Source organism: Emydura macquarii, unplaced genomic scaffold, assembly GCF_026122565.2.
Source record: "Emydura macquarii macquarii isolate MOO-44397 ecotype Brisbane River unplaced genomic scaffold, CSIRO-AGI_Emac_v2 contig_1253, whole genome shotgun sequence".
Lineage (NCBI taxonomy): Eukaryota > Metazoa > Chordata > Testudines > Chelidae > Emydura > Emydura macquarii.
Genome location: NW_027131390.1, coordinates 103018078 through 103034387, shown reverse-complemented (window position 1 = coordinate 103034387; position 16310 = coordinate 103018078). Strand labels below are relative to the sequence as shown.

Sequence of the window (16310 nt, the reverse complement as noted above, 5' to 3'; positions counted from 1 at the left end):
TACCTACAATAACTAATCTTATCATTCATTCAAGAAATATAGTCACAGGGTTATAACTTTTGCCAAAATGGGAAAATGGCAAGAAAGAATCCATTGGTTTTGCCATTATAAACTTAGCAAGAAAAGTTTTCTTTGAACTGAAACTCTTCCTAGCGAATCTTAATTGTGGAAATTAATTTTTGTTTACCTTTTAGAAAACAAATTCTGCTATTTCGGAACTACCACACAACGTAGTTTGATTTTTTTTTTTTTTGCATTTGTATCATCAAAAGATTTCTTTTTCTAACTGATATTTTACATTAATATTCATGTTGACTACAATTATGGGATTCTAATACTGTACATAACCAGAAAGTAGTGCCAGGTTAGCTGGTATAGAAACAAGTTTTATTATAACGACAGACCCACTTTTTTCAAAACATTGCCTAAAGTTTCTAGTGGGTAGGCCTAATTTACTTAGACAGCTGCTGCCATGCCGAGCCCCCGGGCAGGAGGCGGTGGCAGCATTGACTCAGTGACTCAGGTTTTGGGGGAAGGGTCCGGGTAGGGTCAGGTTGGAACATGACTCAACCCTCTTGGTCTCAGGTGGGGTTGGGTCCAGTTCAGTCCCTCCTGACCGTGACTGGATAACACCATCTTCAGCGATACTGGTTATTCACCATCCAAAATTCCAGACATGTTCTTCTCTCCTAAGATTTTCAGATTAGTACCTCTTAGGGCAAGTAACTTCCCACTAACTTCCATAGCTGCAGGGTCAAGCTGTAATCATGAGTTGGTAACAATGTTAAACGACTGTATCTCTTACCCCTGCCCCACACCCACACGCCTGCCAATAACATCACTCCTTCCCTATGCTTGGGCAGCTGAAATTACTGTATCTGCCTTTCCTTTATGTTCACAAGTACCCTGCTTGCAGCACACGTATAAAATAGGCAATAGAGACCAGCAATGTAACCATCCTTTTGCCCCAATTTTGGTAGCTCTGGGCTAATCTCTAATGGACACATGCTAAGGGGGCTATGGGAATACAGGAGCGAGAAGGATGCCGTCATCTTCCCTTTCAGACTGACCGGACTGTCCATTTATATAGCACCTTCCACATGAAAGACCCCAAGGTGCTTTATATACTTAGAAGGATGCCCACACTACACACACAGCTCAATGCAGCCTGCACTGACATGCTGCAGCTCCGCAGCTTGTGCAGACCCTCCAGGAACAATGCTGGACTCTCCCCAATGCAGTCAGAGCTTCACATGCATGAGCATTTACACCTTCCTAATACAATTAGCAATGCGCAGTGAGAGGAAGAGATATACAATACAGTACACTGGGCAGAAGAGGATTTGCTTTTGTGCGGTAATCTTCAGACTCCAAACGCTCCCATAATAACATGGCAGTTATTACATCTAAACAATAGCTCACATCACCTGTAACACAACAAGCTGTTTTAGTGAGAGGGGAGCCAGACCACTGAGATATTTCCCCCTCCCACTCAGTTACGCTCTTAAAGGGCCTTCAAATCTTTAACACGCACCTAGACAGCCAGCACACACAGGCAGAAGGAACCTTAGTTTCACCTATCATTGAGATGGGAGCATGTCAAGGTGCAGCACCCGTACCCCACTGCCAGAACTGCACTGCAAATTCTGCACCAAGTAGGAGCTGGAGTTGCAGTGTGGGGTGGGAATTCCTGACCTTCTGGCCCAGGGGTGAGAGTCTGACCAACTGACCCATACTCAAATGGCCTCTCAGTTAATTTTTCACAGACTTTACTGATTCAGCAAACTCAAGCTACAGGTAAAACTCTCTAGAGCACTTCCCCAGGTGTATCTATACCCAGGAAACTGGTGCACAGGATCCTCCCGAAATCCCCGTGGGCATTCAGCCCTATTGACAGCACTAGCCATTTCATCCAGTGGCAACACCTAGTGCACCCACGTAGGGCAGCCATTATTTTCCCTTAAATGTTATGGGAACATGGTCTGCAACATACTGCATCTGCGCAGTCATTCCAAGGTCTGTGTGGCAGACACATATAAATACTGTCTGCATTCTCAGTCAATGAAGATCCTGTCCATAAACCTGTAGAGCGAGGACATATTGAGTACAGCATGGCTATCAACTGCCTACTGTAAAGTAGCTGCAACGATTCTTCTCTTCCTCTAGAAAATGCGTTGCTCCCAACTAGTACTTTAGCCAAAGGGCTGTGCTTTCTTCCACTGTTGAAATGACCAGTTATTTTCCACACTTGTTCATCAAATGCCTACTCGTGAAATCCAGAGTCCTTCGGCATTGCAAATGTATGCAACAGACAGGCAAAAAGAGGAGTCTGTAAAGTGTAAAACTTTAAACATTACACTTTATTTCGACAAAATCTGTCAATCGCACATGGAAGGAAATGCCCTGGAGGGCTTTAAAGAAGAAGGAAAAAAGCTAGAAAGGAGCTGCCTGAGACTGCAGTTTTTGTGTGAACTTTTGAAGGCGTTTCAGAAGGAAAAAAATACAAGGGCAGTGAGTCAAGGTGAGCTCAGAAGTATGTAACCAGGAAAAACCTGCTAATAAAAGGCATTCCTTCAGAACAAAATGTTTCGTCTGACTGCTTTATCAGGAAATCAATTCACAGTTGCAACTTATTACCTTGTATAGAAAATGACAGCAGTATGGAAACACTTGAAATCGGAGACTGAAGAGTACGGCAATGCTGATTTATTAAAGGAGTACAATAATTTCTGGCTTTGCTTTTTAGATAGTTCTTACACGTTCAGTCCTTTTTTGTTGTTGTTGTAAATGGACAGTACAATCTTCTGCTGAATCTATCAAAAACGACTTTTGCAGCAGTTACTTGATCCTATGTGGCAGCCTTATCTATATGATGATCTTTCTCATGGCCAACAACGCTTATAGTGTAGAAGTCTTTTCAGTTTAAGGCAACACTTTCCTTCTGCTGCATCAAAGGACAAAACTTATCATCCTTGATTTCAGTGGAAGTTTTGCTAGCGTAAGGACTTGGCTGAATTAGCAGGCAGGATTTGGCTCTCACTGAAAATATGTAGCTTATAGAAACAGAGAATTAGATTAGACACTTTCTGGGGTTTAACATATGTGCATAATGGTCATGAGCAATGGGGGAAAAAGATCTGCCATAGCAAGTGACCCATATAAAAATGTTACTTTAACGATTCTACTGGGATGGGGTTTTTTTTGTTTTTCTTTTTGTTCAGTGGATCCCTCCTGCAGCAGGAAGATCAAGGAATAAATAATTAACCTGTCTAACCAAGGTCCAAATCCTGACTGACTACACAAAAGGCTGCAATGTCCATAGGCATTTGTCAGGCATGTTTAGTTTAACAGAGATCCTGCCGTTGCATGACAGAATCTCCCACGAGGCATGGCTGGGATGCTGTGGGGACACTTGTGGAGGTCTGTACATGCTTGGTACGGCTGAACGTACACTCACCAGTTCCCTTGGTGACTTCCCTTCCCCCTCTATATCATCCCCTCTTTGTCCATTTTCTGCTGTCCATTCACCAGTTCTTCCACGCTGTGGTCCAAGTTCATCTTTCCCTCACCATCATGTATAATACTGCTTGTGCACTGACTGTGTGTTCACTATTGCCTTCCCTGCCCTTACAAACCTGCACAGACAGAGACTGGATTTTGCCTTTAACATGCTCCTCGCAGTAATCAAGGGCGTATCTTTCCTGCCGTAGAGCCATATCCTTGCCACTGATATTTATGAGGACTTTACCTCTAGGTAAAGCTGACTGCAGGAATTGGCCTCCACCTACAGTTTAATTCCATATCCAGTTGAGATGCTGTCCCAGGTCCCAAAGCTCTTCTTTCTATTGCAGCAAGGAACACTGAAAAGCAGACTACACTGAAAAACCTTTAATGTTAAGTATTTTTTTTTTGGTCAACATAGGTCATATTTGGTTACTTCACAAACCCTGAGGATGTTGTTTTCCATTTCTTTGATCAGTGCATATTCTATTTTAAGGGTTAAAATAGCCTGGATTACTTACCTCTTTGTGGGAATCCTTATGTGCTTCCAGTGTTTTCATGATGGTTAGTTCTGCGTAGTTTTTAAACCTTGCTGGCTGATTTCTTAAGATCTCCCGCAATACTCTTAATGCCAAAGCTCTTATTGAATACTGCAAAAAAAGAGAAATACAAGTTGGAAACAAAATAATTTAACTTCAAAATGATAGTGTGGGCCAAATTCTTCTGGCAATTACTCCAACATAAATCATTAGTCACTCCACTGGACTGGGGATTAAAATCAATACAACTGAGAGGAGAACTGGTTCACAGTTCCCCCCACTGTACACACATTCATATAGACTAACTACATTCTCACTGATGGAGAAAGAATCAGAACAAAATGTAACATTTTCTAAATCCAATATTTTACTCTACAAAATATAAATTAGTGCTGAAAAGCAGCATGCCTTTATCATGGGGGACTGATAATGAAACTCAGATTATATTTGTTTTTACATTCCGGTTTTACTGATATCTGCAGATTCATCTTTGAAGTGACAATTCAAACAGTGTTTCACATACAGATGCAATCAATCTATTTTGTGTTCTGTAGCTTTTATGGAACTTCCTCTCTTGGCTCTGAGCTTTCAGTTAATGTAGCCACACCTCTGACTTATGCCCTGACCCTTTACAGCGAAAGATCATGATTAGCAGGAATACTAGAACAACTGATTTGAGTTATATAACTATTGTACCAGGTTTTTGGATCGCAGCCACTCCAAACAGTGCCTATAATTTCAGCAGAGGACTATTTAGTTTAGCTAACTCCAAACTAAACCCATTAAAGTACATCCTGATTGTTCACTATTCACCTGTACAATTCACATGCTAACATAATTTAGCTGTCCTCATTTTAGAGCACTATATCTTCTGATAGATCTGTGATGACAAGAGCTGCCACTACAGCCACTGATGCTTAAATTACAAGTAACAATTATCCAAATTGAAATCATCTACACTGCTTCAGAATTATATTTTCATTTTGTAAATGTGGAATAGATTCAAAAGGACTTCAGATGTTTTATTATTGAACATAACAAGCATACAGTGTTACTGGACCAGGCTAAAAACACCCCCACTCCTATGAACAAGTATATATCCATAATTATTTGCAAATGTAATCGAGGTCACTCAGATGACTATGGCCCTGATTCTTGGGCACAATTAGGGACTTAAGTCATCTAAGTGATGACAATTTGGCCCATGAATTGTCTTTCTGTCAACTATCATCTATTAAAACTTTTGCAGTAGTTCTACATCTATATTTCCTCTTGTCTGCCATTGCAGCCTGTTTAATGCCTAGGCCATTTCTCCCTATTAGAACACTGGTGGTTCTAATCCATTTTTATTTTTGCTGCTACTGGCATAATACTCTGGGAACTGAAGTCAAGTATTTGAAGGCAACACAAAATCTGTCAGTGAGATGATTGACCATGAAAGGAGTGTCAACACCCTCTTCTAAAGTAAAGAGAGATTGGGCAGATAGCACTACTGGCAAGGAGGTGGTGATGTACAGATAATACGCTCCAAAGCCAATGCAATGAATATAAAGGAACCAACATGGATGAACGGTCATCTAAGAATAAATGATGTATAAGAGAGTTAAATACAATATCAGCATCTTACATCTTTGTCTCCAAGTGTTTCTAGCAGCAAGAGCAAAATGGTTTTGAAATGTTCCTCCCAAACTCCCAGGTTATCTTCTCGAGTGATCTTCAGTAGTTCAAGCAGAGCTCCTTTCCGTTCTTCCACCCGTTCGTTGTGGTTGGACAGTTCTTTCAGAAGATCAGCCACCAAATCAGAATGATCAATGGAAACTTCTAGGACAAACGAAAATAGGTCAATTTCACTAGGAAAAAAAAAAAAGCATATGACATCAATACTTACTGGCCCTGTATAAAATAACATGGAAGCACAATGGCCTAAAGGAGTCATCAGGTGAAGTGTGGCCTTTGCAAGAAAATCCATGAGGAAATAGGACTTGGACCTAGTCTGAAACTTGTCCCCATTTCACCAAAAGTTTCCTAAATCTGTATAAAGGTTTTGGTGAAGCTTGGGGAGATGTGGGTATCATTTCATTCAGTTCTAATAATTGATTCAAGAAGATTAAGGTGGCCACCTTCTGAGTTTGTCTAATGGACAAACTCAACCATCATGACTATGCAACCTTTGTGTGATGCTGCAATGACTGTCAACATACTGCAAAGCAATGATGATGTGGTGCAATACCTCCACAATGAATCAAAACATTCTTGCCTTGCAACGTGATATGTTACAGGCCCTGCAAGTGCTTTCAGAATTTATGATTGGGATGTCCCAAACAAAACTGGGTCCAGGCCAGAAACATAGGAGAATGACAACCCTATATTTGATGCAAAGCCCCAAAAGACTGGTTAGAAACAGACTATCCAGGAACACACAAATTCTAGGATCTCTTCAGGGCTGTTCTAACTTTTGCCTGGCTGCCCAGGCACTTCAATGATAGGGTGATAGGAAGCAAAGAAGGAATAGAAGGTATGAATGAAGAGGCTACATCTCTTAATTGTTCATCACCAGGTTTTGAAATCAAAGCATTACTTCTATAAATTATTAAACAATTTCTGGTTGCTAATTAGACTCCCCTGATACCCATTTTCAATCTAAACTATTTTCTTGCAAGCCCTTTTGTTTATGAATATATATACACACAAAAACCCACTCCCCATATTCAGAGTCCTACACGCACAATAGTAAGAGTTCCCACACAACAATTTAGGAGTTCAATTCTTCTTGCAATTAAGTCAACAGGAAAATGTAATGGCAGTAGGAGAATGCTAGAATAAAACAATACAGCTGAAACTGAATGAAAACAAATGACAATACTGTCCAATGAACACCCATGCAAGTTCCGTTACTCATGCAGTCACTTGTATTCACTTGAACCTTTACCTGAGTAAAAGTATATTTAAATAAAGAAGTCAGCTGCAGGGTTGTGTCCCATGACAATTTAAATAAGTAAATGTAAAATACAGAACAAAATGAACTGCTTGAGAATGTATAAAACAAGCTGATACCGACCATCCCGAAGCTGATCCATGTCATCATCAAACACGGCCTCTTTCAGGGCAGTCTTGTCATAGGTGTTGATTGTGTCCGAATAAGGGTAGGGGTTGTATTCTCGGGCACGGGGCCCTGAAAAGGCACGTGGAGGCTGAGTATTAAGAAGAGAGGTTTTGTTATCTAGAGCCATTCTTCCTCCTTCCACGACGTCACTGCTTCCACGTACATCACCGGCAGGTGCAGCTATTCCACCATCTCGAGAGACCTGAAGCGATCAGACAGAACAGCAGTGGAATGTTAGATTATTTTTTTAACCTCACAGGAGACGTAGCCTTTTAGATTGAATCCCAACATCCACTAAAATAAAACCAATCATAAATTTTGCACATAATCCTTTAATTTCCTGAAGATCAATTAAAATGTTGCTGTAGTCTCTTTTAATGAATTATGTAACTATTACTGTCCCAAAAGATTTCAAAGGTGCAAACTTGACCACAAGTGGACAAATAAAATGAAACTAGCTATTCCTAAATTTTCACAAACTCCTACAACTTGGCAAAACCCAGAAAGAGATTATTAAGCAGGCTCAAATATGAATCTTGAAAACAAAAGTTGCAGAAGAAGCAAGTGAAACTTTGAAAAGATGAAGAATTGTATTGAAGTTGATGAGAGCCCAACTCTGAAAATTCTCCTTGTAATGTCAGGAAACCTCAGCTCCCAGTGGCAACGCAACGGCAGGTCACAACTATAGCAGATGAGCATAAGTTAATGCCAAAAATTTGTTATGATGACTCAAAAAAAAAAATCTTCCAAAAGGCCAGAGAACGTGTGGTGTTAAAATATACTTGGAGTGACATTGTACTAACCCAAAGTTGTCTTTTCCCCAAAAAGAAACAGAAATTTAACTTGCAGAAGCATTTGAAAACATTAATGCCCCAATTCTGCTCTTCTTAAGTATGACAACTAACACCTTTTATCACAAGTAGTTCCACTGACTTCCAGGAAACCACCTGCGGTGTGTCCGTGATTTGAACAAAAAGTTACTATGAAACCTTCATATGAATTAGCTACATATTGGAAGAAAACAATCCATGCATTTAGAAGATCTGTATCTTATTTTTTCTGTTATAAGCCTTAATACACGTTCCATGTTGAGAAATCCTGAGGCGAGAAATCAATTAGCATTTATTTCTTACTAAGTCCAAACTCCCATTGAAATCAAGGTAAGTGAATTTCAAATGGAGTTGAACATGAGTAAGCGTCTATAGAATTTGGCCCCCCTGATTTAAGACTATGCAATTATATGTGGAAATATACCTCTATGGCAAAGGAAATGAAGGAAACAATTCCAAATCATGAGAAATGAACTTAAAAGACTAGCTAGCAAAAGGCTGACTTTGCAAATGGTGCTTTAGAATCTAATTAATAGCTTACTTACGTCACAGTCCTTCTTTCCGTCACGCTTGATTGGTTCATTCAGATCCTCTTGACTACGGAAACTAAACTTTTCAATTGCCTCTGTGACCCCACGAAGAGAGCTGTAGATTTCGTCGGAATTTAGGTTCTCCGTGTCATAATCCAGCATGCTAAAGGTCAAAAGTATATTGTAAAATGTCACATACCAACCTAAGAATCAATTTTGACCTTGAATAACATTATTGCCAACTCAGAAATGGATGATTGGGAGTTCCATTTCTAACAGTGACTAGTAACAAAAACAGGGACAGATCCTAGGCCTAATTCTCTTTTCTTACAGGGATGTAATTAACGACCAGTTCCATTGAAGTCAATGGAGTTATAGAGATGTAAATGGAAGGAGAATTAGGTGCACTGTTCATTAAATTCCACAATAAGTGCTCTAGCTTTCATAGTCAGAAACCTAGCCCTCAAAATGGAATAATGGGATTGTTAACTAAAACAAAGAAAAGCAATGAATATGAGAGTTCAAAGAGTAGTGGCATTTGCTGATTTAATGCATGTATAACTGAAACTTATTTTTGCTTTTAAATTCCATGTTAAACATATCAAATATCTTCTATGTCAAAGGATTCAAATGTGAAAGAGATGCTTAACTTGAGAGGAACGACTACATGGACTTGAGTGACTTTATTTCATTTAAATTCCTAGAGTAATAAAAATGAAAACACTTGCATGATGGTCTGTTAGTGGAAATTTATTACTATTAAAAATGATGCTGGGAAAATTGAACTCTAACTCAAACTGGACTCGATCCCACCACCAGACCACTAGAAATTCTTCACACATGGCAAGGCATATACCAGTCTCTGAACTTCCCTTAAGAGCTATTTGAAACGGTATCCTCTGGTGTCCCACAAGACAAATGACTATTACGCAAGAGCAAAAAGATATAAAAGATGTAGGAAAAAAATTGGAAAGAAAGATAAGCTCCTGTCCACTCCCAAAATAAAAAGAATAAGGAGTTATCAGCAGGACTCTGTTCTGCCCAAGGGAAGAGAACTGAGTTTGTAGCAGTGTCTAAATCAGTGCCTACAAAGGTGTTTCATGGAGAGCGCCAGTTTTTCTGGAAGAGTCTAAGGGCTCAGAAAGCAAGGAGCAAATAGACCAAAAGATTTAGGGACATGTGCATCAACTCTCTGGACAATAAATGGCAGATGTGGACTCCGTGTCTGCACAGGTGGGTTTTAGTTTGTGGACAATTTGGAAGAAGACATGATGATTTTTTAGAGGAAGGTGTCCAGAGTGAAATATCTGGATTATCCTATCACAAAATCAAGAAATTCCTTGCAAGGTGGAAGAATTAGGCAATGGGGAGCTTCTTTTGAATTGTGGACACATAGATGATCTTTCTACAGAATAAGGTAGAACATTATCAAGAGAATCCCTCCTTCCTTTTGGAAGAGATTCAAGAACTTCAGAAGAAGGGTAAGATGTAGGCCTCTCTATTCCTTGGGAGTAAAGAATACTGGAAATAGATATAATCCCGGACTCTGTCAATACACTTACTCAGAAACAAAAGCACAAACATGAGCACTGGTACGGAATGTACGTCGTGTGTTTTGGCAAAGAAACTAAAGGACAACTCCCGAACTCTAAACAAACAATGTCTCTGAGGCAAGGTCTGGCTGGAAGGAAAATGAAACCCTTTAACAGGCTGGGATCTGGAAATAAAAGCTGCTTATGAACCTTGAGGAGTTATAAAATTGCAGACCTTTCAGGCTAGCAAAGGATGGATAGTGCTTAAAATTGCTCTGAAATGCAAGGTATGGCTGCACCTATACAAATGGAAACTGAAGGCCTTTTTGGGTCCCTGATGGACATCAGACAGGAGTCAGACAAGTCTCAGCTGATACCAACTTTAAAGTACTATGTAGAGCTCATTCAATCATCTTTCAATTAAGGATAGCAAGAGTTTTACAAATGGTTAAATGAGTAGCAAATCACTCTATAAGATATGTCCACGTCAGCATTATTATGCCCAATTTACAGACAGACAGACAGAGTGGTTAAGTGATTTGCCCAAGGTTCACACAGTAAAACCCAAGCAGAATCAAGAACAGAACTCCAGGAATCCTGATTCCCTAGTCTTCTGCTATAATTATTACTTTCCTTCCCTTAAAGGACAATTCGCCTCTGACAAATACTAAGGGCCAAATTTTGGCCTCACATATGCATACACACCATCTATTAACATGTACATAAAAGTAGAATTTATCCCTAAAACAATAAATATTTATACTGCAGCTAACCAACTCCCAAAGAATTGATCAAAGGAAAGAATTTGTGATGTCAAAGTAATAAAGCAAGGTCTGAACAAAGAGGAACATTTCTGTGAGGGACTGAGGCTGGGAATGTCCCTTGGGGCACACATTTAAGTGTTATGAAATTAAGACTTTGGTTGCTTCTAAATTCACATGCCATTTGCCTATTTTCCTATCTCAAGAGTGAATCTGTGAAAGAGAGCCCATAATGGGAGAGCACAGTTTTGCATTTTAAATGAAACAATACTATATATGTGAACAAACACATCTATCCATTTGCCAATATGTGTTTGTTTACTATATAGGTAATGTGATGGAAACAAAAATAAATGTAAGATGGATCTACACCTACCTTCCAAACCAAGACTGTCAACCACAACAGAAAAAATAATGACTCATGCAGAAAACTGGAAGAGTCACAGGATGAACAAGAAGAGATGAGTAGAGATGAGCAGCTTTTAGGGATGTCACAACATTATTTTCCATCTGCCACTGTATCAAACACAATATGGCAATTTACCAATCTTGCTTCCTTCTCTGGTGTTTGAAATGCATTTTATTTTCTTCAGACAGTGTTTTTTAAATGTGACACAATTAGCTAGATAATTAACAGCTTAGCATCCTTTAGCAGCACCTTGTAATTCTACCTGCTTGCAGTTCCTCCTTTCACTTTCAAATTTAGGGCTGGTGTAATACCTCAATGTTATCAGCTTATTGTCGCAGTAGGCATATCTTAGTGTTTGATAATCAGAGGGAGAGTGATAAAAGAACCTTTCAGCACTAGGCTAGACAAGAAGAGCCTGATCCAAAGCCCACTTACATCAATGGGCTGATTTCTGTGTTACTGGATCAGGTTCTAAATCAGAATCATATTGATCTTACTGCTATTGATCTCTAGATATTTAAGTACTTTAAAGAAAAAACAATTCTATTTTGTTCATTAACTTGAAATACCTGTCTTTGAGAATGTCCTAGATTCACGGATTTTATGTCTAATGGAAACCAGTATGATCATCTAGTCTGATTTTCTGCACAATATAGACCATGGAATTCCACCAGATTATTCCTGCTTCAAGGTCAATAACTTGGCTGACAACTTTTGAAAATATTTGTGTGGGTTTTTTTTAAACTGTCTTTAGCTTAGCCAACACTGCATGAAATGTGCACTAAATGGAAGTGTCCTAATAAGCTCTGACACCATTGTTTAATATTTTCCCATTGGAACTTCTTGCTTGGGGGGAAAAGTACACAGTTCTCCCTAAGGCAATATTTCCCTTTAAGTCAGGAGTAAGCACAGTCAGTGGGGGCTTTGCCGGGGGAATGATTGCAGGATTTGAACCTACGTTCCCAAATAAAACCAGCAATCTACATCAGAGATGTGCCTGAAGAGCAACAAAGTTCCCTGAAATCTGGATCTGTAAGTCTGGCTCAGGCCACTCTACAGGTAGAGGGCAGAGATGGACAAAACAGGGGGTAAATGGTGAGCTTCCTAAACAGTGGTAAATAGTTGCTGAAAACCTCCTGTGACTATGACATTCAATAATGAATTTATTCTTTCATGATGTTAGACAGCCACATGTGATACCCTATGATCTTAGTGGGCAGGCAAGTTCTGCAATACCATTATGTGCATGCTTCATCTTCACAGTGCCTTATAGACATTAACTCCTCACAACAGCCCTGTGAGATCCCTGCTTGCATTTGCAAGTGCCTGTTTGTATGCATCCATGCATATTTCACATGGATAATTTAGGTGCCTGCATTTGAAGACCTAGCCTGTAATGTCAGAACAAGACTGCATACGACATGGTGCAATCAGAACAACTGAAAGTGGAGAATTACTGAGTTCTGCACTGGAATTCAAACTGTATAAAATACAACAGGAAAAAGATTTCCCAGAAGATTCATTCTCAGACAGAAATGGCACCTGCAGTCTCCACAAGTTAATACTCTATGATTACCAGTGAATGAGAAAGCAGCTAGTTCCATTCACACAGAGATTCACCAACCACTTAGAGCCTGGAGTTTATTCTCCTTGGGATGAAAATCCCTGGAATCATTCTGTCCCATTTTGAGAAAATTCCATTATGTGAAAGGTAAATAATATTGTGACACCTCAGACAAGTTGGTTTAACAGGTAGCTTGTTACCTGGGAGAGTAAGAGCGTCTGAAAGTCTTGTGGGAAGGAGCAGTGGGGATGGAGTTGGGCTGAGAAAGGGGAGGGGGATGCTTCGACAGCCCATCTGCACTCCAACCCCAGAAACGACTGCAGTGAGGGGGGGGAGAGGGAAAGAGAAAACAGGAAAAAAGGGAGAAAAAAAGAAACTATAATCTGAGTGGCTTAGTGTTCTCATGCTTCCTGGGGGGGGAGAAGAAGGGAGGGAGAGAGAGAGAAAATTTAACAGGAACAAAATGAGACAAGAATACTCCATCGACCTCCTTCAGGTCATTCCTTTGGCCTTTAATATTGGTTTAGATGTTTATTGTTATTGGTATTGATATAATTTACACAGGCCAGTCCCTGCCCGTTTTATGCAATATATTTCACATGATGAATGTAGCTTTTAAACACAATTCTTAAAATGCTGTAAGTGAACTATGCTCTGTACATGTGCCTGGATTCAACCTCTGAGCAGGTGTTTTTAGACAATGGATTTTACCTGGAAAAGAGCAAAGGGAAGAAAGCCTGTAATCAGAGACCCACAGGTGTACTGTGTGGCTTGCAATATCTGGTTCTGTGTGCATACACACAGCTGCATTCAGTGAATTCCTGCAGCCTATAAACAGGCAAAATTCCCATTGACATCAGTGGGTGTTTAGTATGAATAAGATCTTCAGGATTTGGTTCTATGTGAGTCCTTGAGCCACTTCATTCATTTCATAATCAAGCAAAAGAGGACACAACTTCTGGGTCATAGGTTCAAACTGAACCCAGATCAGCAGTAAATGAAAAGCATTTCCTGATGGTTCTTGGTTTGGCATATATCTCATAAGTTTGTGGTCTCAATCCAGATACCACAGGAAAATGCTGAAAAGAATAATCACACCTGTCATCATTGTTGGCAACCTCAGCAGAGATATCTAGTACCTAATCGGCCGAGACTCAACTGTCCTCTCACCCATATAGGGATCCCTCTAGGTCATAGCTGAGGTGTAACGGCAAAATTGCATGGGGGAAGCTTGCATAGTTGCTGCAGATGCTGCTCCTGATAAATAAGAGGGCTTTCTAGTTTGAAGGGTCAATCCAGCAGTCAGTGTGGAAGCACCCCTAGATAGCCTATAGAGGAAGGGAACCTTCTGATTATGATGCTCTGTGCTCTCTTCTTGGGGGTAATCCAGCTCTAGGGTGACTGTGGCCCAGAAATAGGAAGACCAGAGCAGTGAGCTGCTAGGCATGGGAGAAACAGGAAGTTCATTTACCTGAGTTTCTGCAAAACTCCCTTTATACAGAATTTGTCTTTGGCATTTGGACTCATCCCAGCAGGCTTGAGTTTTCTCCTGGGTAGATAAGCCTGCCCCATAGCCAGTGTTCCAGAACCTGTGCAGGCCAGAAAGGATATGTCTACATGGCAAAGAAAAACCGGTGGCTGGCCTGGGCCAGCCGACTCCAACTCGCAGGGCTCAGGCTGTGGGGCTGTTCATTGCTGTGTAGATTGGTTCAGCTCCGCCAACCCAAATTGGTTGGCATTGGCCTGCCACAGGTTTTTCTTTGCTGTGTAGACATACCCTCTGTCACTCCTTTCTACTGGGCCAATCCCAGGCCTAGACACTGTCGGTTTTAATTCAGAGCACTCTGCATGTCTCTTTTGTGACACATCTGCAGGACATCACAGAATTATAAGATAAGAGTAACAGATTATTTGTTTTTATTTATTTATTTGTTTTTATTTATTTATTTTTAATAATCTACTTTCCACTGGATGCTAATTAAATGACAGCCAACGTTCAATGAACATGTCAAATGCCAGAGAATAGGAATAAATTGTCAAGGCAGCATGCGTTATTAGAAGCACTAACTTGCATCTTGGACATACAGGTCTCTGATTTTGTAGTACCCCTTTAAACCACCCCTTCTTCAAAACCGCTATATACCTATTTCTGGCAAGCAGGTGGGATTGTCTGCCTCTGTCTGTCTATCAATTAATTCTCATTTTACATGGATTTCCAGATTTCTGCTCGAGCTGTTGGAGTATTCCGTATGCCACTTTGTTTCTATTAAGCTTGAGTACATTGTATCTGAAAAGGTCACGTTCATGTATAAATAAGTGAAAGATGCTACAAAACTGGAAACAGATACAAGTCAGAAATCACTCTAGTGCACAAAACAGCAGTGCCATTCTAAAACCCATTTGAAGAGCAGTGTCAGGAAATTCATTCATTAGTCAGAAATCAAGCAACTGGTATTACAAAAATGCAGTAGTCTGCAAGAATGTTGCTTTACAGAAAAAAATCATGACCATAACATTCCATATCTTGAATTTCACCTACCTGTAAGGTGCATTGCTAGATAATACAAGCTCACTCTTACTGTGTAACCTCACCTAATGCTGAAGTTGCAAAAACTTCTTTTTGCAAAGGAAAACGCACTCAGGCTTGGTGCACACTAGACTTTTGTTAGTATAACTACATCACTACAGTTATACTGACCAAATTCCCAGTGTCAACAGCACTATGCACCGTATGTGCAGACAAGCCCTAAGTTTCCTTAATTTCCCAATTCTCACAATTTTACAGCAGAACAGACATTTGTATCCACTGTAACTAAATAAAATTCCCTTTTATTTCGATTTCTTTTTCTTTTTTTTTGGTTGAATCTATTTCCTGTGTAGGATGGAATTTGGTATTTTAATACTGTAAGTAAATCAGAATGTGATACTGTACTTAATCAACACTTAACACGCACACTCCTACTTAACTTCACAGGTTTTCGCGTTGCAAGTTGGGGCAGAATTTGACCCATTCATTAATCCTATTCCTTCAACATAATCAAGGACCTCCACAGGCTAATTTAGAATTAGCATACAATATATTGGCTGATAAAAGACCATTTCCAAATTGGAGTGATACTCTTTATACTGGGTAATCCCAGACCAGTTCTCCTTTTTATTACAATACATTATTTATTAAATCTCAAAAGGCGTTCCTCATTCAGTACAACTGCAAACCATTCATTTCAGTGTCACATTTGATTCACTCAGGAGCTGTTCTTTCTTCATGTTCATAAGTGTGCTCTCTCTAGTTTCCACATTTTGATTGTTTACTCAATTTTTTTTTTAAACTAACAACCATAAAAAGCAAGTAAAAAAATCCCAGAACAGATACAAATATAGGAAAGCAACTCAGAAATACAGTAAATATTTCCTAGTGAGTGTGGAGCGGAACTGGCTGGATTTTATGAAAGCAGGAGCAGAAGACAGAAGCATTTTGTTCAAATCACTGTAAGCAAACAGTAACTTAACAGAAGGGGGTATTTGCACACAGAGTATCGTC

At 39.8% G+C, this 16310-nt stretch overlaps 1 protein-coding gene across 7 annotated transcripts in view; it reads right to left on the bottom strand.

Annotated features, from left to right (window-relative positions):
- CLASP1 (cytoplasmic linker associated protein 1) overlaps nt 1–16310 on the bottom strand; it is a 246209-nt gene that overhangs the window by 13519 nt on the left and 216380 nt on the right. For 3 of the 7 annotated variants that reach the window (XM_067549648.1, XM_067549651.1, XM_067549652.1), the window contains 4 exons: nt 8519–8666; nt 7099–7345; nt 5668–5861; nt 4023–4151 (listed from right to left, as the gene is read on the bottom strand). In XM_067549648.1, the coding sequence (XP_067405749.1) occupies nt 4023–4151; nt 5668–5861; nt 7099–7345; nt 8519–8666 (718 nt within the window). The remainder of the gene's footprint in view (nt 1–4022; nt 4152–5667; nt 5862–7098; nt 7346–8518; nt 8667–16310) is intronic. The other 4 variants (XM_067549650.1, XM_067549653.1, XM_067549654.1 and 1 more) reach the window with 2 other exon arrangements.